This window comes from Protomyctophum bolini, assembly GCF_963924005.1.
Source record: "Protomyctophum bolini genome assembly, chromosome: 5".
Classification (NCBI taxonomy): Eukaryota; Metazoa; Chordata; class Actinopteri; order Myctophiformes; family Myctophidae; genus Protomyctophum; species Protomyctophum bolini.
The window spans coordinates 29,021,816-29,044,250 of NC_137866.1; the positions used below are offsets into that span (position 1 = coordinate 29,021,816).

General features: G+C 43.0%; 1 protein-coding gene across 2 annotated transcripts; it reads left to right on the top strand.

Annotated features, from left to right (window-relative positions):
- Positions 1-1,399: 1,399 nt before the first annotated feature.
- LOC308315477 (F-actin-capping protein subunit alpha-1-like) lies at positions 1,400-20,701 on the top strand. 2 transcript variants are annotated; one of them, XR_013964038.1, is made up of 11 exons: positions 1,400-1,488; positions 4,699-4,762; positions 6,489-6,540; positions 7,833-7,896; positions 8,626-8,835; positions 9,206-9,285; positions 10,603-10,681; positions 12,770-12,841; positions 13,499-13,561; positions 17,152-20,019; positions 20,077-20,701. XR_013964038.1 is itself a non-coding variant. In XM_080763473.1 (10 exons), the coding sequence occupies exons 1-10, from the start codon at positions 1,450-1,452 to the stop codon at positions 17,290-17,292; spliced, it is 864 nt and encodes a 287-aa protein (XP_080619599.1). In that variant the 5' UTR covers positions 1,400-1,449; the 3' UTR covers positions 17,293-20,701. The 2 variants fall into 2 exon arrangements, 1 of the variants encoding a protein (XP_080619599.1); XM_080763473.1 differs by having other exon boundaries at positions 17,152-20,701.
- Positions 20,702-22,435: the final 1,734 nt, after the last annotated feature.

Genomic DNA, 22,435 nt, shown 5'->3' on the forward strand with positions numbered 1-22,435 from the left:
TGCGATGGAGAATGAGGAGAGAGGAAAAATATAACATGAATACAATGTTTTAATATAACATGTAATGTATTTTTAGTTAAAATATCTTTGAAATTGCAGTTCTACGCTCTCATAGCACGTCACGTAACGCGCTATGAGCTTGTATATCTTTTTTTAAGTCCAAAACCCCCTGCCACATCAACTCAAACTCAAGGAAAGACAAAAGGTGTTCACACACATCCCAGAGTTTATATAGTGTCTGGAGCTCGTTAGCCTTAGCTCAGGCTTCCTTCAGATACATGGCGAATACACTCATTCCTTGCACTGTGCTTGCATATGTCGCGGCCGAGAGGACGTATAGGGCCTTAGTCCTACTCCTCATCCCAGCCAACACTCCCCACTGACAGGTAGTTACCCCCCCCCTTTTCATTTACATCAAAAGCTCAAACCCACAATTCAACATTTTGGTTTTAAGATGTTGATATTCATTTTGTATTCATCCTTAGGACCCCAAATCACACCTTGGAAAGCACGAGTGTCTATTTCAAACAAAGTGTTTTTTGACTGGGGGGTCATATTTTGACAGCAGGAATTGCCTGTCATCATTCGACCCCCAAGTATTCGGCTGTATTAGGATGTTGATATTCATTCATCAGCAACACTCTCCACTCACAGGTATTACCCCCCAGAGAGGACGTATAGGGCCTTCGTCCTACTCCTCCTCCCAGCCAACACTCCCCACTGACAGGTAGTTACCCCCCCATCAAAAGGGCATGTGAGCTCAAACCCACAATTCAACATTTTGGTTTTAAGATGTTATTCATTTTGTATTCATCCTTAGGACCTAAGGATGAATACAATTATTATTATTTTTTGCAACTGAATGGCAGGAAAATGGCAATTAAGAGTTTACATAGTACACCGTACATGCATACACCTTCCCTAATGATTATATCTGGTTTCAGTATTTATTTATGGTGTATTGTCTCTATTATTAAGGAACATTGCCAAAGCATTTCCAGGGGTCCCCGGCCAAAAACGTTGAGAACCCCTGGGCTAGATGTTGTGCTGGCTACAGTAGCTTAATTCGGTCCACTATCCACTTGATGACTATAGTCTAAAAATGTGATAATTCATTAGACATATGTAGCCTACTGAAAATGCAGGACGAGAACCCCTTTTGGTGTTTTAAGCATTATGTTATACTTTATCTATTGAAAAGTGCCACGCTATTTTTTTTTAAATCGCAGAATATTGGGGCTAATAGTGTCAATTTGGTGGTCCTTGACATGAAAACGTTTGGGAACAAGTGCCCTAGAGGGCGTTCATGCACCACAAGCGGTGCACGCGCCACTGTAACTGGAAAGGGGTTAGTCGTTTGGCATTCGAAGGCGACACCGTGGTACCACCACACCACACCACGCATGCTTCAGTCAGCTGAGGTGGGTGGGGTCACAACACAGAGCCAAGATGGCCGACTTCGAGGAGCCGCTGTCAGAGGAAGAGAAGGTTTGTGCATATTATTATTATTATTATTAATAATCCTCACAGTTTGTGGTGTTATCTTGTTGTACACATTCACCACCTAAGTGTCTTCCTCAGAATGCACAGCGTAACGACATGACACACTTGTGTTCCTTTGTTTTGTGTGTATAATAGCTGTCGTTAGCTTAGCCAGCAGCTCGTCCTTCTACGAGCAGTCATGGCGGAACTTCGCCCTGTTTTTTTTTTACAACGTCAAAGTCTACATAAAGGGTCTATATTTCAGATATGAAGTGGTATATTGATATATAAAGATGTTAGGATTGTGCTCGGAAGGGTATTTTCACCCGTTCGTTCCGCATTGTTTAATAAAAGGCATTTTAATCAGATCGGTGGTTATTTCCCTCATCAAGTTATAATGTACCAGAGTGCAATACACCTCGCCAGCCGATAGGGGAGACGTAGTTGGAATTGGAATTATTATGGCAAAAAAACTGAGAAACTGTCCGGCGGTCGGATTTATAATGTTTTTTTATTGAACAATACGGAATGCAAGGGTATTAATACCCGCCCGAGGAGCATTGTGATATCCATGGCCCATGGGGTGAGCACTTTATATCTGAAATCTTTATGTAGACGTTAAGGTTGTAAATAAATAGAGCAGGGTGCCCAAAAACAGGGTGAAGAAGCGTCATGACAGACTTATGTTTCAACATTGCTAGCCAGCAGCTAAATGATTTTATTCATAACAGATCGCCTTGTTGTTGTATGATAGTGGCTCACTGTATAGTCCAGTGGTTCTAAAAGTGGGTCCTTGAGGGAGTTCCAGGGGGTCCTCGGCTACATAAGATAGGAGCCAATGGATCATTATTGGTCTGTAACAGTAACCAAATGGACCCCAATAATTCCAGGTACATTTGTTAAATAACATTAATTTTACAATAAAAATTGGGGGTCTCAGAGATAGAAATTTGATTACAGCAGGGCTCCATAGCACTATTGCATATCAAACTGGGGAGCCTTGGAATTAAAATGGTTGAGAATCACTGTTAGAGCTGTAAAAAGTCTTCTCTTATGGGAGAGTCTGGCATATCTTTTCAAATAAGGGTCCGTGGGCTAGCAACAAGTGTCAATTTGGAGGTCCTTGACATAAAAAGGTGTGAGAACCAGTGTTCTAGTGGCTGTGGTCGGTGTTAAGGCAGTCAGACTGTCGGCTACATTGCTTTGGCTTTTCTGTTTATGGGTCAAAGAGATTCAGTTGCAGCTCAAATACTTTGTCAGCCTGAGGGCAGGGCAGTGGTGGAAACGGTAGTATACTCGAATGACTTGTAGTGAAAGTATTAATGCAATGCAATTTAGAACTACTCTTGTTAGACTTTATTTGAGTAAAAGTACAACATGTACTTGAAATACCCAAAGTAATAGTACTACTCTATTATGCAGAATGTCCCAAAAAAAGTTTTCAACTATGTTAAGCAGATCTTCATGCGATGCATTGTGAGCTTGTAGATCGGCTATTTTCAAATGGCCAACATGTATGATGAAGTGGTTAATGTATGTTTTGTGATAATAATCCAAACCTACAACAAGCAACTAGTAACTCAAGTTTTAAAACAAATGTAGTCTGTAATCACTGAGCGGCCCTGCGTACCACCTGCAGGAGGCAGCAGCACGCTGATGCATTAATGAAAACGAGCGCTTCCAAATTAATCACCTGCACGGAATTTCTAGACAGAAAGTAGCTCATAACATGTCTACGGTGGATCAATGGACTATTTGGATCAATGGACCTGTTAACGGAGGTTGTTGCAACTCTTATTTCAACCCATATAAATTAATACAAATCTAGTGTTGCAAATTGCGGCTAGGCACACTGCCCCAGTAGGCCAGTACTAGAGGGGAAAAGCTTAACTCAAATGACCACAGTGACCAGTCCAGGACCGCTCTGTGCGTGCGTGCGTAATTCGAGCTCTCAACTCAACCTTTAAGCTACAGGAAGAGTTGGAACAGGGAAAGAGATATATCACCTAAAATGATTAGTTGTTCTAGGGGTTTGGATTGAATCATGAATATTTCCATTTGAGCCCTTGCTTGAGCCTTTTGCCCTGGTGTCAGGTTTCAGGAACTGGGATAATAATGTTTAAATATCTGCCTGCTGCGTCGGGCTAAGAACTTCATAACTCATATAGACATGTACAACTCTGACACTTTGGAATGCCTCGCCTCAGGGCATCAGATCAGGCCTGTCGAGTCGCTGTCTCCAGTTAACCCATTTAGGCCTGACGTTGAAATAAAAAAAATGTCTTCTAAATTCTGACAGTTTTCTGAAATACCTATGTTTCTGTATCAGTGGTGCCCCATATTTCATGTCAAGAACCCCCAAAAAATATATGTATTTGGCCACCGAACGCCATCTGAAAATTATTCCAGGAACCCTTCAGAAACAAAGATTTGAGTTAAAAACGTTTGATTTGCGCCAGATTTTCAGGATTTTTCAAAAATAGCAGACCTACAAGCTCGCAGCGTGGCACTCTGTGCCGCACTTTAAGTTTTAACCCCTTAACCCTTGCATATTTTGCTGTACGTTTTAGTATCTATTGTTATGTTTACTGATTTTTTTTTGTATTGCCCTTATTACTGCTAAGAAGAATTTGCCGGCCATGCTTATTGGTGTGTGTGGTTAATGTTTTGCGATTTCTTCTTAAAAGGTGATATAACTACAAATAAAGCTCTATGCCGCTCAATGTTTTAATTACCATTCACAAGTGATGAGTCCCGGGATACAGGGATGGTCTTTTAGATGAGTCCCAGGGACATTTTATGAGTCTCACTTCAATGACGTTAGGAGTCATATTTTTTACAAATTGCAGCATTTAACTCCCATTTCATTTTATATGGTTATAATGTGGTTATATTCATGTAAAAAGCAGAAGCAGAAATGATTATTATAACTAAAGCTAGCAAAATAAACTAGAATTAAAAACAGTACAGTAGTGCATCTCGTGGATGCAGAGGTCGTTTTATTGCGTCCCTTAACTATAAACTGCGTTTTGGGATGCAAAATGCACCCTATTTTAATCTCTGATATATGCATTTTTGTCAATGAAAACGTCATTGAATCAATCAATAATTGGCTGATGCACACTACTGCAAGAAACAAACACTTTAGATAAACCTCTTTTGTCGATTGGTTGAACACAATAATGAAATGACCCTTGATGTTTCGTCTCTCTGCAGGTCCGCATAGCGGCTAACTTTGTAACACACGCTCCGCCAGGAGAGTTTAACGAAGTCTTCAACGGTATGTATGTGCAGTGTGCACTGTGGCTAATGCTTCATCTTTTTTTTCCTAATGATTTTGCAACCCATTTATTTCACCCAGTGTCAATTATCTAATGTAATCCTGGGCGCTACACTTCCTCTGCCAACCTGCGGGGGGGGGGCAGCGGACTGACCTCATGCATGAGGAGTCCAAGCTGCTTCTTTTCACCTGACGGGAGAGTTTCCCCGGCCGGACGTAGCGTGTGGAAGGAACACGTTATTCCGACCAGTTCCTTTCCCCTCCATCATAGGCGCCCCGGCTGGCCAGGGGGAGGTAGTTTAGAGACCAGGACTATGGGGAGAACATGTGAGGGTACCTACCCTAGGGGATACGGGGAGAACATGCAGTCCCGCGGCTCCCGCCCCCTCGTGAGACCCGGAAAAGAAATCCCCGTTAATTTTCCTCATAGACTTTTCAGAAAGTATTTATTTTAAGACGTTGCTGTGCTGCGGACAAAGCCAACTCTTGTCGTGACAAATCATGACGTTAAACACAATGTTTTGGGCCAAACAAAGAATTAGAAAGTAGAAAAAAACGGCAGGTTACAACACTTTTTTTGTTGTTTTTCTTCTTTGTAATTATTTGTTTGGTCCAAAATATTGTGTTTGTTGTCATGATTTGTCACAACTCGAGTTGGCTTCGTACGACGCTTAAAAGGTCTTTAAATAAATACTAAAAATGCATTGGGATTCATTTCCTGGGCCTGGCGTCGTCATGAAAGGGGGCAGGACTGCGACGCTCTATAGGGGGTGGTTGGCTTCATTTATACTCACTGTTGCGCAGCCTAACACACACACACATATGATTTCGGGTGTGACAGTACAGTGACACTACAGTACATTAGAGGGACCCCCACACGGTCACTCTGTCATTTCTCAACCATTTCGGACGTGGGACGGCTCCCTGGCCTCGTTCCTGTGGATCTGTGGTTGCACCACTCACTTCACACGGGTGTGATTTTTATATATTTTTGTAGGCTGAAAGTAGGGGTGGGTGAGATGGAAGAATAATATCACAATATCTTATCAAGCAGTACACAATATTTTTCATGCTGTTTTTATAGGCGAGGTCAAAGTTTGATGTCCACTCCCAGCCCATCTCTTGTAGATCGGCAATTTTTTTTCAGTGAGCATGGCACGTAAGTGTATAAATAAGTCAAGTTACAGAGCTGCTGTGTCCTCAGCTGTCATCCCCGTTGGCAGTGATCCATAGTGGTGTACTGTAGACTAGGAGAGTGGCGTCATTGAGGGGCCAGTCAGAAAACAGTGCTCGAGTGCTCATGCAGCCTGGAGAGTGACAAGCTGGAGTTTGAAATACATTGTTTTCAACGAGGGCGGCGCAAATATCAGCGATTTTAGGCATGTGTGCAACATGAGAACTGTTTTAAAGTATTGCACAGTGACTGACAACTAAAGCCTCTGTAATGTTTATGTTGTACTATTACTAAAAAATATATCTAAAATAAAGCGATTTAAGATCATTAAAGCTGGACTGTTGCGTGAGTCCAGTGCATTCTGCCAACTTCCGGTCCAGGACTTTGTCACTCTTCGCAATAGAAGTCTATGTAGAAGAGCCGCCATTGGACTGAAGCCCCGCGAAGTGAACAGAGTTGTCGTAACTCATCTAAACTGCGCTGCAGTGATCTAGCTGTGGTGTTGTGTAATGCTGACATTGATGAGGTTTTTTTCCCCATGTGTGTTTTCAGATGTGCGGCTCCTCCTCAACAATGACAACCTCCTCAGGGAAGGGGCGTCACAGTGAGTAACTACACCAGTGGTTCCCAAACTTTATCATGTCAAGGACCCCCAAATTGACACGAATTAGCCCGCGGACCCCCATATGAAAAGATATGCCAGGGACCCCCATAAGAAAACGACTCTAGCAGTGATTCTAACCAGTTTAATTTCAAGGACCCCCAGTTTGACATGAATTAGTCTTCAAAACTATCATTTAGCTGGGGACCCCCTGGGGACCCCCCTACAAATGTCTTCTAAATCATGACCGTTTTCTGAAAAACCTGTTTCTATGTCAGTGGTGCTCAACCCTTTTCATGTCAAGGATCCCTGGAATTATCTTTATTTGGCCGCGAACCCCCCCCCCCCCCCCCCCATCTCAAAAGATGTTGTTCCAGGGACCCCCCCAGACATAAAGAGTTGAGTTAGAATATACATTCATACAAGATTTGCACCACATTTTCACAATTTTTCATAAATAGCAGACCTACAAGCTCGTAGCGCGGCACTAGGTGCCACACTGAGCTTGTAGAGCTGCTATTTTTCAATAGCTAAAGTGTAACATAATGCTTAAAATGTCAAAAGGGGTTTCCGCCCAGACTGGCTTAAAATCTTAACGTTTGCCAAACATTTGTAGGTCCACGCATGCAATTCCCTCGCGGCCCACATGTTTTTACTCGCTGTTCTAGATTCAAAGGTGATGTTGCTCTACAATACCTCAGTATCGGTAGCATGATCGCAATACATCTTGTCTTTGTCCTATGTTAACTATGGCATGGCCAGACTAATATCACGGCGCGTAGATTATTGGTCTGGAATTTGACAGGGGGGGGGAGGGGGGAGAAACATGCCTCCGTGATCAACCTTCCACGACATTTGCATACTGGGCCCTCATTGGTTCCCACTGGGGGGCAACAAAATCCAATCACAACCGAGCGGGGCCCGACCAAACCTGCTGAGGGCTTTTTTCTTTTTTTGCTCTGACATATTTATTGTGTACATTTTGTGTTTTTTTGTTTGAAATTGTCACTGAGCTCTTATGTATTGTATTGTATTGCATTGTAATTTAGATACAGTAGCATAAATATGTAGACAGCAACCTATAGTGTGTACTGTACGCATAATTTCCTTATATAGATATAGGATGTTTGGTTCTTCGCTTATGATCCATGATGACTATTTTTATGTATTTGATGTCTTGTTCTTGCTTACTGTAAAGTCGCTCTGGATTAAAAGCGTCTGCTAAATGCCTACATTGTAGATTGTATCTCTGTGACATGATGTTCGTAACCTGTATTTCTCCCTCATTGTTCCAGTTCGTTTGCCCAGTACAACATGGATCAGTTCACCCCTGCCAAACTAGAGGGCTACGAGGAACCGGCAAGTTCATATATTTTTTATTTAATGTTTTTTTCTTTTTTTTAAATCAAAACCTAAAACTTTGTCATAATATTGTCACTGTTGAGTGGAAACTTTGTATGGGGTTGACACTGAGATCAATTATAAAATGATAGGTAAAATTTAATTACCGTTCAATTTGACACATATATTTTTTCTTTCTGGGGCTGTGCGATAAAAAAAAAATCATACCTCAATTTTTATGCCAAATACCTACATAGCTATGAATAATGGCTATGGGGTTCACACACTTGTTATTTTATATTTGTAAGTGTTGAGGTTGTATCTCCTCTCAAATGATAAGCACTCGCCCGGTCAACCCGAAAGAAAACTCCACCTGCCCGAAGGTTCTATTTACCTAATAGGGGCAGGTGGGCAACACTTTGTGTCAACGGCTGGTCCAACTCCGTTACTTTCTGAGTTAATAGGTTGGCTAGATTCTCTGCCTTAGAGCCAGACAGTGGTTAGAGTGTCCGCCATAAAACTGGGAGGTCGGGGCTTCGGCCGGGTCAAATTATTATACATAAAATGAAACAATCTGAAATAGCAGATCTACAAGCTTACGACTTGTCACTTTGTGACGCTTTGTAAGCTTGTAGATCCACTATTCCCGCTATATTTTTTCTCACTCTGAGATGCATATATGTATATATATGTTATTCCTATGGACCTTGAGTCATTAATTAATTCAATGAATTTAAATCATTGTAGGTCCTGATCACGGAGCACGGCGACCTGGGCCAGGGGCGTTTCCTGGACCCTCGGAACCGCCTGTCGTTCCGCTTTGACCACCTGAGGAAGGAGGTGAGCGACGTGCAGCCGAGCGACGACCGCGACGGCGGTCTGAGAGGTTGGAGGGACGCGTGTGACGCTGCGCTGAGCGCCTACGTTAAAGAGCACTACCCTAGTGGAGTGTGCACGGTACTACACCACACACGCGCACACACGCACACACACACACACACACACACACACACACACACACATAGCACTACCCTAGTGGAGTGTGCACGGTACTACACCGCGCACACACACAAAGCACTACCCTAGTGGAGTGTGCGCAGTACTGCACGGTACTGCTTTGGATTTTCCCAAACTGCAAGTGCACATATGAGTGAGAAGTCTGCTATAAACACAACACGAGATATATAGCTATAAACACAACACGTGTAGCCTCGTAACCATTGATTCCTCTGTGCAGGTGTATTCTATCAGTCTGATTGTAACCATTGATTCCTCTGTGCAGGTGTATTCTATCAGTCTGATTGTAACCATTGATTCCTCTGTGCAGGTCTATGGGAAAACGGTGGACGGACAGCAGACCATCATCGCCTGCATCGAGGGACACCAGTTTCAGCCCAAAAACTTCTGGTACGTTTTGTCCCTCTGTTGATCTGAAAAGTGTAGGGCATACATGGGCATGTGGCGCCGGGATTTCTTTCAAAATAACAGCTCGGGGTGCCGTGCAGATATGGCAGCTTTTACTCTGTAAGCCCCCCCCCCCCCCCCCCCTTTCCCTTCCAGAGAAAAACCTGGAGAAATACTTGTCCTTGCTTACCTCGCTATCGTTACGATAAAATCTCTGAATAATCCCTCGCACTCATATTTTGAACGAGAGGGCATGTTGGAAGTCAGAAATGAAGAGCTTAGTATATCCATCTGGTCAAAACCAGTAAGACGCGCAAACGCGGGAAGCGAACGTAGCTCGTACATATTTGGGTTTTTTAAGGATTTATAGCACGCCATCACACTCATGTCACCATGACTCAGCCATAACCATATAAGGAGTCCCCAAAGCAGCTCCATATATGGGCACAAAAGCGTGACACACGGACACACAGACAGACAGACAGACAGACAGACATGATCTGCTAGGTCTCATAGTAAGTGCTCACTGCGTTCGCAACCACGGAGAGCTCCCTAGATTAGCCGATACGAGGCATTCTTTCTGAGCCGTATACAGGGAACGACAATGCGCATGTGTATGGTGCAGAAGGAGAGGCCAACTAAAAAAGAAAAGAAAAAAAATCTGAATATCTTTCTCTCGTTTGATATCAATGAAAATGCACTAGCAACCCGTCAGTTGGATTAGTTATGAATGTTCCCATGTTCTAAATTGGTTAAACGTTATTTGCATTGTGATTACGAGCTGTGCGACCTCTTTTTTTTTTCAAGTCTTGTCTCGCATGGTCCTCACTGTTGGCGTGCGCTCCTACTTCTTTTGTTTGAACAGATGGATATTTTAAATGTGCTTTGATGGCATTTGTAAACATAAACATATACTACGACGAGAAATGTTCGTCGACTACCTTTTTTTCACTGACAAAAAAACTACTAAATAAAAGCCATGATGACTAAAACTATGACTAAATATACTGTTGATTCTGTCAACAAATAAAAACTAGACTAAAATGTTAGGAAGAGACTAGTTGACAAGAGATCCAGTATGTCATTTTAGACTTGGATGCATGCTGAAAATAGCAGATCTACAAGCTCACAACACGTTGTGATCTTGTAGATTTACGACGGCATCAAGGCCCGCCAAAATACATTTTAGTCGACTAAATCAACTGTAGATTTAGTCAACTAAAATCTTATGATATTTAGTCGACTATAACTAGACTAACAATAAAACATTCCAGGTGACAAAAATGTGACTAAAACTTCTCTGATTTATTTTGTTTTTAGGAACGGTCGCTGTAGGTCCGAATGGAAGCTGACCATCGGTCAGTCCACTGCCCAGGTGGTGGGCGTGTTGAAGATCCAGGTGAATGTGCTTAGCCTTACAATATGCTGATGATCAGGGACGTGCACACATAGACATCAAAGGGGGCTTCAGTCCCTGCCCTTTTACCTGTCTGTAAAACAACTGCCCTCTCCAGACAAGGAATGCAGCATTTACTACAGTGAAAGAAATGCAAATGCCACTCCTTTCCATGCCATGCCGGAAGGCAGCATTCAGGAGAACTGCTATTTTTTCCTCTGAAGTCTCCTGAACTTGAGCACAGTATTTTGCGTTGAGCAAGTTTGTTTTGAAATCCAATGTCGTATGTCGCATCTCCACTATCTAAAGAGTGCTGCGCCCCGAAAATAGCTGATCTACAAGCTGTAGATCTGCTATTTTCGCTATTTTCTTTGGTCAAAGTGCCCTCTTACGGGATTTCAGCCCCTGCCTCTCTAACACTCTCTGCACGTGCCTGGGGATGATGTATGTTTTCATTGTGCTAAGCCTTACAATAGAGCGTCGCAGTCCCTCCCCCTTTCAGAACAACGAACGGCCCAGGAAATGAAAACGCAATGCATTTCCCCATAGGCAGTTCTTGGGGAATAATTACAAAGAAGAAAAACAACAAAAAAAGTGTTGTAACCTGCCGTTTTTTTCTACTTTCTAATTCTTTGTTTGGCCCGAGAAATTCTGTGTGTTGTCATGATTTGTCACGACAAGAGTTGGCTTCGTACGATGCTTAAAAGGTCTTTAAATAAATTAGAACTGCCTATGGGGAAATGCATTGCGTTTTCATTTCTTGGGCCGTTCGTTGTTCTGAAAGGGACTGCGACGCTCTATAGGGTTGTATATTGTAATGTCGATGTACTGTATGTCTTCAGGCCACGGCATGCAAGTGCTGCACGATTCTTGCTCAAATGTGTTTAGAGTGTTTTCCTCCACAAGAATTGAGATGGCAATTCTCACGTGATTCTCATTTATTTCCATGAAAATATATAAAATTTGATTAATCGTGAAACGGTACATGCATTGCAACACTTGACTGACTACTAGCCTCACAGCTAGAAGGTCCTGGGTCCGCTGTGGGTGCTGGGGGCGTGTTCTCTCCTCCGCCCAGTGCCCATACCCGAAGTGGGGTTGGTGAAAGGGTGGAGTTTGTGTGGAGTTTGCTTGTTTTTTTTTGTTTTTTTTACAATTTTATTTATACATTTTCAGGTTTAAAGACAAGACATACTGTACAAACATTCACTTTCACATACACACTAACCCTCCCCACGTGTCCCCTAGGGTAGGTACCCTCACATGTTCTCCCTGTGTCCCCTAGGGTAGGTACCCTCACATGTTCTCCCCATGTCCCCTAGGGTAGGTACCCTCACATGTTCTCCCTGTGTCCCCTGGGGTAGGTACCCTCACATGTTCTCCCTGTGTCCCCTAGGGTAGGTACCCTCACATGTTCTCCCTGTGTCCCCTAGGGTAGGTACCCTCACATGTTCTCCCCGTGTCCCCTAGGGTAGGTACCCTCACATGTTCTCCCCGTGTCCTCTAGAGTAGGTACCCTCACATGTTCTCCCCGTGTCCCCTAGGGTAAGTACCCTCACATGTTCTCCCCGTGTCCCCTAGGGTAGGTACCCTCACATGTTCTCCCCGTGTCCCCTGGGGTAGGTACCCTCACATGTTCTCCCTGTGTCCCCTAGGGTAGGTACCCTCACATGTTCTCCCTGTGTCCCCTAGGGTAGGTACCCTCACATGTTCTCCCCGTGTCCCCTAGGGTAGGTACCCTCACATGTTCTCCCCGTGTCCTCTAGAGTAGGTACCCTCACATGTTCTCCCCGTGTCCCCTAGGGTAAGTACCCTCACATGTTCTCCCCGTGTCCCCTAGGGTAGGTACCCTCACATGTTCTCCCCGTGTCCCCTAGGGTAGGTACCCTCACATGTTCTCCCCGTGTCCCCTAGGGTAGGTACCCTCACAAAATAACATGCAGTAATCCTAGTGTCCTTCTCCTGGCCTGTTGGAGGGGAAATGGGGTTACAAAATCATGGGATAAAAAAATAATAATTGGAAAACGCTTACAATAATCGTATCATGGAAGACATTGAAATCTTTCTTTCTTTCTTTCTTTGTCTTTCCAGGTGCATTACTATGAAGACGGCAACGTACAGCTGGTGAGCCACAAGGAAGTGGAAGAGTCAATAGCAGTCACTGTGAGTAGACTCTTTTTTTTTGGGGGGGGGGGGGGGGGGGGAGGGGCTCAGTCTGTCCCTATTGGTCGTCTAAGAGCACCTACTAACCCATGTCTGTCCCTATTGGTCATCTAAGGGCACCTACCACAGATTATTTATTTATAAAGATGGGCGAACTTCATTGGAGCCACTAGAGGCGAAATGGTAAACAAAGCCTACAAATGGTGTCCTAAATAACCCACCACTCCCCCTCCCCTCTCCCATGCTGACAACACTGACAACGTCATGTGGATGAGAATTGAGAGCATTATTATATTGCAAATGTCATGATTCCCATTTCCCAAATCAGAACCCATCAACTGTCTAAGACAGTTTAGGAAAGTCTAGGAAAGTTATATTATTAAGCATTGGAACACATTTTATTTCATTTTAATGTCCATTAATTTCACGTTATAATATTCACATAAGTCATCTTAAATATGGGTCCAGTGTCGTCCGTCAAATTGCAGATGGACAGAGAGACTCTTCCGGACTCCTCTCAAAACTCGCGAGAGTTTGTTGCTGGGATAAAGAGAGGTCGATAACAAAGTAGATTTTCTCCTGATTTGTCTCGCTAAAAGAAGCCTTTTTAGTACGTTCACGTTCGTGAGATATTTGTTGTGTGTGTTTTTGGAACAGAATGAGAGCCAGACAGCCAAGGAATTTGTCGACATCATTGAGAACGCTGAAAACGACTACCAGGTATGTTGGCCTCTCTTGACCCCACACTTTACAATCAAAGAAAAATATATCTATTTTATCAGCACACACTAAATGGCCTAGCAGCAGTTCCCAAACCTTTTTGGCCATGCACCCCCTGTTACCTCCTGACCTAGCTGACGCACCCCCCACATGGAAATATAAATTGCAATTAATACATTTAAATAAAATAGGCTATATTCTGCATATACTTGCCATATATTGGCATAATATGTTAATATATTTTAAATAAAACCATAGCACCACCATTAGCCTTTTCATGTCGTGCACCCCCTAGAAGGCGCTCGCGCACCACAAGGGGTGCACGCACCACAGTTTGGGAACCACTGGCCTAGTGTTATCTAGTGGGGGAGGAGGCTCACTCACGTCTTTAAGCTGTCTCTCATCATCATAACCTTTATTTAAACTCGGGGAACAATTAGCCCTTCACTAAGTTCCTCCCCAACCCGTCCTTGTCCAATAGGCACGTTAGCAGTGAGAAGACCGGTCAAGCTGTCCTTCTCCCCCATTGAGATGCATGTTAGATGACAGGATTTTTCCATATAAACAATGGATCATTTGAGAAGCAAAACCTTCAAAATGTTTTCTAAAATCTAGTCAACCAGGCCTGCAGTAGGCTTTGCACTGCGCAAATGTGCATGACATTATTTAAATAAACTAGAAATACGAGGAAATGATGGAGGGAGAAATCAACTTTTAACGACCACCCGACACAAGTTTTCATGTTTCACGGTAAGACTACGGTCATTAGTATTATTGCCATCACCTGGGTGGGTCAGTCATGTAACTTTCCCGACGTTAAGCCCGTGTAAATGTTCAACAACACAGCCATGCAAAATAACATTGACAGCTATGAGGTGACGAAAGCTTGACCTGCATAGCAACAGTTGCTAAACTATTTGGATTGGAATTGGACAATCACTTTTAGGGGTGGGATTTAGCGAAGGGCTAATTGAGGGGCAGGCCCTCATTTTCAATGTAGCCGAAATACAGAACACAAAATCAACAATATACATTTAAATACAGCAATATCAAATATATGAATTGGAAGACAGAGATAACTCAAAACTAAAAGAACTATAACAGATAAGACCGAGAATGAATTACATTGTTGAACAAAAGTGTTAGAAATCATTTCCCTGATTTGAAGGCAGTTTTTGGGACTTCTGTCTGCTGTACCTATACAGTATGTGTACTGTATCTGTCTGTCTGCTGTACCTCACTGTATCTGTACCTCATTGTAAACCACACCAATGCAACTCATTGTAAACCACACCAATGCCACTCATTGTAAACCACACCAATGCCACTCATTGTAAACCACACCAATGTCACTCATTGTAAACCACACCAATGCAACTCATTGTAAACCACACCAATGCAACTCATTGTAAACCACACCAATTTCACTCATTGTAAACCACACCAATGCCACTCATTGTAAACCACACCAATGCCACTCATTGAGTTGCAATGAGGCATTGGTGTGGTCTACCTTCAAAACCGTTTGGTCCCAAGCCGGCCCTTTGGTGTGGTTTGGGCTGATTCCCTCAATTCAATTTGAATCATGATACTATGTTCACGATACAAGTTTTCACGTTTTTTTAAAAACACTTTTTTTCCCGTATTTATTTTACACAAATCCAGTATTTCCTTTCTCTATTATACAGCAGCAAATTACTGAAAGCTCTTTTTTTACAATCAGTTCTCTTACAAAGAGCCAGAATTTTCTTCTATTTTTACGTGCCCCGGTGCTGTTTGCATCACGATTTTAAATTGTTACCGGTTTGAATGGATTTACGAGGGATCGTCGCATGTTATGCCTATCTAGTGACATTGTAGGACTGTCTAATCTCGCCAAGAGCACTGCTAGACTGTCATCTAAGCTATGAGAGACAAGAGCACTGCTAGACTGTCATCTAAGCTATGAGAGACAAGAGCACTGCTAGACTGTCATCTAAGCTATGAGAGACAAGAGCACTGCTAGACTGTGGCACTCCAGCCTGGATGAGCAGAGATGAGGCTGAATGTCCTGCCTCTGCCTGTTTATGTTTATCTCCCCCATGTTTGTTCATGCTTTGTTTTGTTCATATATGTTATGTGTTGTGCGCTATGGAACCCTCTGTGAGTGTCTTGAATAAAGTTTGAATTGAATTGTCTGCTTTGCTGTATACTGCTCTCTATGGCCCCATTCTGGTTGGTTGTCAACCTCTCGATCCTCAGACCGCACCATGGTTTAAAGCAGGGGTTCCCAAACTTTTTTGGACCAGGTACCCCTTTTGGGGTAGATCTTTTTCCAGGTACCCCCTCATCCTCGCAACACGGATAACAAATAAATGTATACGTCTAAATGTAGACGTTTAAATGTAGACGTCTAAATGTAGACGTCTAAATGTATACAGACGTCTAAATGTAGACGTCTAAATGTAGACGTCAATGTAGACGTCTAAATGTGTACGTCTTCTCTTATGGGGGTCCCTGGCATATCTTTTCAAATGGGGGTCCACGGGCTAAGTAGTGTCAATTTGGGGGTCCTTGACATGAAAAAGTTTGGGAACCACTGCTTTAAACACTTTAGCACTTTATGAACATGAACAAAATAGATGGGTCCCCCCTGGAACTCCCTCAGGTACCCCTGGGGGTCCCCGGACCCCACTTTGGGAACCACTGGTTTAAAGGACAACTTCAGTTTTTGTCAACCAAGGTTCATGTTTTAGGTTCTTATTAGACAAAGTTTTGCAAAAATGTGCTGCTTTCTTTCATTTGAGTGATTTTAGCTATTTTTGACAGGGGGAGGGGGCATTCGAACATGGGGCTAAATACGTCCTTTTACAGCGATGTCTTTATTAATATTTAAGATAGTCCTACTTGACCCCAGGAAATTACATCTGGCCACAAAAAAAATCACAGGATCTACTGAATGTGAAGGTAGAGGTACTAGGGGGATGCCATACTGTGTGTCGTAGGCTCAAGTCAGTTTGTCAAATTCAATAGATCCCGTGATCTTTTTTGGCCAGATTTCTTGGGGTCTAGTAGGACTATAGTATATAATAATACAAAAAATATCACCATATTTCTTTGTAAAAAAATAAATGCATATTATTTAGGACCATGTTCGAATGCCCCCGCCCCCCTGTCAAAAATAGCAAAAAATACTACTACCACCTTTTACTTTCTCTAATAACAATCTAAAACATTAACCTTGGTTGGAAAAAAAAAACCTTTAAAGTTCTCAGTCGCCAAGACTGATTTCAGTCATTTGGATTCCAGCGTGTCTTCCGCGAAAGTATGCATGCTGCGCACTGAAACTAGCCGATCTACAAGCTCACACCACGTCGCATTCAAACTAGCAATAGAATACAAGCGTAGAAGCATCTTCAAGAGACATGAACGGTCTCATAAATGCCATGAAAGCAAGGAGGTTAAACGCCTCAAATCTGAATTTCTTCAGCTGGGTCGGTGTGAAACAGCAGCAACAATAGTTTTAGAATCATAATAATACCCCTAAAACATCAGCCATTTTACATTTTCAGTGTGGAGATTTCACTTTGCTTTTATTTTATTCCATGAAGACGGCCATCAGCGAGAACTACCAGACCATGTCGGACACCACCTTCAAGGCGCTGCGTCGCCAGCTGCCCGTCACGCGCACCAAGATCGACTGGAGCAAGATCCTCAGCTACAAGATCGGCAAGGAGATGCAGAACGCCTAGAGAGGATAGTGGGGGGAAGGAAGACCGGCTGACCAGAGGGACGGAAGGACGGGCGGACGGGCGCACACTCTTCCACTGGGACAAAGCCACCCCTCTTTAGACACAATGCAAAGGACTAACCAAAGCAAATCTGTATTGGTATGTGGGCATGGAATTATCATGGGGGGGGGTGGAGAGGAAAAAGATAATGCAAAGCTGAAGATTGTTTAGGCAATTTAAAAAAACTACCTAAATGTCATGACAAAAGTGATAAATTTTTGTGTCATTTAGACCGGTTGTCGCGACAAAGTGCAAACATGCTTTGTTTAAGGCAGGTTCTTCGTGTATCACTTTTGTCATGACAAAAGTGATACATTTTTGTCAAATGTGTACTTTTTTTGGGGTCATTTAGACCGGTTGTTGCGACAAAGTGCAAACAAGCTTTGTTTAAGGCACAGGTTCTTCGGAAGGTGTTGGAGATTTTAGGTTCCGTTCTGGACCCTGCATGTTACAGGAGAGATGCATGGATTGGGTTTTGCAGTACTTAGTTTAGACTAGTCATTGGTTAGACCAGTCATTAGTCCTACAACCTATCTCAAGCCCTCACTCTAACCCTAACCTCCCACGGGGCAGCACACCTAAACCTAACCTTAACCCTCTCCCAACCCTTAACGCACCCCTCACCAACCTTAATCTGGTCGTTTCAACGCACCCCTCACCAACCTTAATCCGGTCGTTTTAACGCACCCATCACCGACACCAACCTTAATCCGGTCGTATTAACTCACCCCTCACCAACTTTAATCAGGTCGTTTTAACGCACCCCTCGCCAACCTTAATCTGGTCGTTTCAACGCACCCCTCACCAACCTTAATCCGGTCGTATTAACGCACCCCTCACCAACCTTAATCAGGTCGTTTTAATGCACCCCTCACCAACCTTAATCTGGTCGTTTTAACTCACCCCTCACCAACCTTAATCCGGTCGTCTTAACGCACCCCTCACCAACCTTAATCTGGTCGTTTTAACGCACCCCTCACCAACCTTAATCCGGTCGTCTTAACGCACCCCTCACCAACCTTAATCTGGTCGTTTTAACGCACCCCTCACCAACCTTAATCTGGTCCAAACCACACCAGTGATTCACCATGCAACTCCTTGCAACCCCGGGCTCAACAGTTGATGGTTGGGAACCGAGCTGTGGGCTCCTTGACATGAAAAGCATTTGAGGAGCACTGCATTAGTGGATCAGCTTTTAACAGCGACGTATTATAAGCACACACACACACACTGACGGGGGTGCATACTTAGTTTAGACTAGTCATTGGTTAGACCTGGGTTAGGTTTAGGTGTGCTGCCCCGTGGGAGGTTGAGATTAGGTTGTAGGACTAATGACTAGTCTAAACCAAAAACTGTCTAAACTAAGTATTGCACCCCACTGACGCATAACCAGAGGATGTTTTTATGAGAAAGGTAAAGATGTGTCATGGAAATACGGATGATGTTGACACGTCTGAATACTAGTACCGCTGATGGATTCAATGCACAGCTGCGACAGATTTTTACCAAAAATGTACAACAATAAAAAGTCACTATACAGCGATGGGAGATGATCAGAATATATCGTTTGCTCGCTCGCATCGCTGGTTTTTTGAGAGGTGAAACTCCTACTTAACTATTGAAATTGACAGTACTGTTAAATGTCTTCAGTAGCATAGATGGTCCTTGGCATTGCTCTGTTGCTGCACTGTAGGAATTTTTATGTTTAACGTCATGTCAGGGCTGAGGAAATGTTTGTTTTCTGTTGTACTGTCCCCGTCCCCTCCCATCTCTTCTATCTACCCATGGAAGCTATGAAATACTGAAATACTTTAGAACAGTGGTTCTCAAAGTGTGGTACACCTATGGGTGCATCCAAATGGACCCCTAACAAGTCCTCTGCCTCTGGGCTATTCAGACTCCAGTTTTAGGTGATAAGGGGACCGGTTAGTAAAAAAAAAGATGTGTTGGTGACCTAAAGAAAAAAGGTTTCCTCCACTCCGCCCCACTCTGACAGAACTCAATTGGAGAATAAAGTTAATATTTCTGATAGATTAGTCCTCTGATGTATACTTTTTTTCTTTCTAAACAGTTCTTGTAAGTGGCTTATCACTGCGGCTCAGTGACGTCATGTAGGTTTCGGTGGTCACTTTGTCACCTAAAACTGCAGTATGAATAGGCCTTTATAACTTGTACAAATTGTGGGTCCATTTGGTTCCATTTGTACAATTTTAAAGTTATGATGGTAAAACTTTGAGAACCACTGCTTTATGATAAAGACCCAGTTGCTTCTGTTCTGACGTCATAATCCATTTCGTTTTCCGAGGGGCTCTATAGCCCTTCTTATATTCAGCTATTAGTGTATAGATTTTTGTCTTACACAAACATTAAATTCCCATTGACAATGAATGGAGCATTTACGTCATATGAAGACAAGCAAATCTGCTATTGCGGAGGAGAGAAAACATTACTCATGTTAACCAAGATCTGTTTTGCCAAAATCTCTTTCCTATGGTAAAGAATCCCATACTCTCAACCAACCCATGTATGCGAATCTATATTTTAATATGCTGTTTTTTGTTCTTGTTTTGTTGGAGTCTTAAGTTTATCACACACGGTTGTAAAAATATATACTGTCTTGTATATTTAGTCGATGCCAAGTGAACACACGGCAGATATGCCATGATGTAAGGTGGAGACCGGAACTGTGTTAACGCCACTGCTCAATAGACCAGTTCAATCCATGTGTTCTGTTTAAAGATGGAGTGCTGTGATTTTTGTAAAAGGTGCCAGTACTTCATTCATTAGACAACCCCTTGGTGTATTTAGGTTTTCTTCCTGGAGGCTGAAACCTTGTCAGTCAAACGTGCCAATGAAAAAAAAGTGATATAGTGACACAATATCACAATATCGTCCCAACCCCTTATCATACAGCAACGGCTGTGGGTGTGGCTTCAGTTCAGGTGGATCACCATCCACCGGGCATACCAGACATACTTAATGATCTGGTGAGCGTGTTCACATAACATTTTACTGTACTTTTTTATTTTTTTATTTTTGAAAAAGAAAATCTCCTTATATAATACCTGATGATTATGTGTTAGGGTGGGGGGGGATCACATCACAGCACAGCACTCCATCTTTAATAGGCTGATTGAAGATCAGTTCAATCCATGTTAGCTTGATCCATGTTCTGTTGTGTTCAACAGGCTGATTGAAGATCAGTTCAACGTTAACTCGCTCTGTGTTCTGTTGAAGCCTCACAATGTAAACTGAAACTGTGCCGAATGATCACTTGTTACAAACGTTTAGGACTGTAGGCTACTGTACTGTACTGCCCCGCTCTGTTGTCCCAATAAACTGATCCATCATCTTCCGTTATACCAATTTACCAAGTGTCTTTGCATGTGTTCCGATCGCCCATCAACAAGTCCGTAACACCTAGGCTTACCATACGTCCTCTTTTGCCCGACAAGTCCTCTTTTAGGGGACTGTCCGGAGGGGGGGGGGGGGGTTATTTATTCCTTCGAATGTCCGGGGTTTTACACGTATCTGTACGCTCACAAAGTACAGACCATTCAGACACATTTGCTCGGTGGTGTTAAATGTGTCTGTGGCAAATGTTTTTGTTCTTTTTTACACACCATTATAATCTTATTTTGATCATACAAGGGAATGTCAAGTCAGCAGGTTTTCTTCAGAATGTGTGACACTGATTTACTACGACATATGGCCTATGCGCTTGATTTAGTCGACTAAAATTATTTTGGCGGTGTCTTGATGCCATCATGACTGATTTTACACTTGCTGAAAATAGCCGATCTACAAGCTGCTCACAACAACAAATGTTTTTGTCATAGTTTTTGTCGACGAAATCAACACCTACTAGGTAAAATTTTCAAATATCCGAAGTAGCCTATAAAATGGGGGTTAATTTGCCTCTTGGAAATAAACTACTTTCTCACACAGAACATGATCCTCTGAGGCAGGGATGGCTCGTATGTATGGGCAAGGGGGGCTGAGCCCCCCCTATCTTATGGAGTAAAGATGAGAAATTATTATTAAAATGTTTTAGAATAGTTACTTTTATATTCTGGTATAATCTAAAGCAGCAACAGCATCAAATAGTTACAAGAAAAACACAAAATAGGTCAAAATGGGCTGATTTTTTACATCCCAAAAGGCTTCCATTGGCTTTCATTGCGTTGAATGATTGACAGCTGCCAAAACACGCCTGCTTGGTTTACTTGTCATTGGGGCTAAAATCTCTCAGCCAATAGAGGGCTGTGCTCAGCCCTAAGGCCCGCCTCAGACCGTGAGGTCATTGGCTTTTGATCAATCACAGCACCTGCTCGTGTGACAGTGTGGTTGTTTATGTGTGTGTGGATGTGAAAGAATGGCGGGTGGAAGTATTTTAAATGAAATAAGTTTATTATTTACTTTATAATCCGTTTTGTCCCGTGTCCGTGTCCGTGGAGGGGAAAATGAAGTTAAGAGACTGGGAGCATATCGTCCATTTTGGATGATATAACAAAAGGAAAGGGAAGAATACGTTTTGTGAGTTTGAAATTCTTGCTTGGGGCAGACAGCTGACCGGTGACCGCACACCGGACCCACAGAAAGGTATAGTGGTATTATATAATTATTATTAATGGTATTGTGGTCTGCTTCATTCGTCTCACAAAGTTAAGGAGTTGGGAAGAGAGAGAGGGGGGCTGTGTATGTGTGCGTGTGCGTGTGTTAGTGTTGTTTCGGAGCCGTGTGCGTGCGCACGTGCGTGCATGTGTGTGTGCCTTGCAAGTTGCTTGTTTCGAAACGGCACCGACGCGCGCGCCACTTGCGCGCGTGCGTGTGTGCGTGCGTGCATGTGTACTGTTATTATTAATGACAGTATAAGAGCAGCTATCTGTACATACAAATACAAACAATGTTCAGTGGAGTGTTTGTTGTGGGCATGCACTTCTGTTGTTGTGGAGCATTTGCTGTAACAAAGTATAGGCCTGTAGTGTCATTGCTATACTTTGATATCTGGAATATGATGCTTTTGCTGCAGGTTGAACTAGTTGGGTAGCATAGTGTAATAGACTTTCTGAGTAGCACTGCATGGGTACTGGGTTGTTGTGGA

Bases quoted from the DNA above. Each gene is read 5' to 3' on its own strand.
- LOC308315477 (XM_080763473.1), top strand. From the start codon at position 1,450: ATGGCCGACTTCGAGGAGCCGCTGTCAGAGGAAGAGAAG. The intron at 8,836-9,205 runs GTACTACACCAC...TCCTCTGTGCAG, and splicing joins ACCCTAGTGGAGTGTGCACG to GTCTATGGGAAAACGGTGGA. The intron at 10,682-12,769 runs GTGAATGTGCTT...TTGTCTTTCCAG, and splicing joins TGGGCGTGTTGAAGATCCAG to GTGCATTACTATGAAGACGG.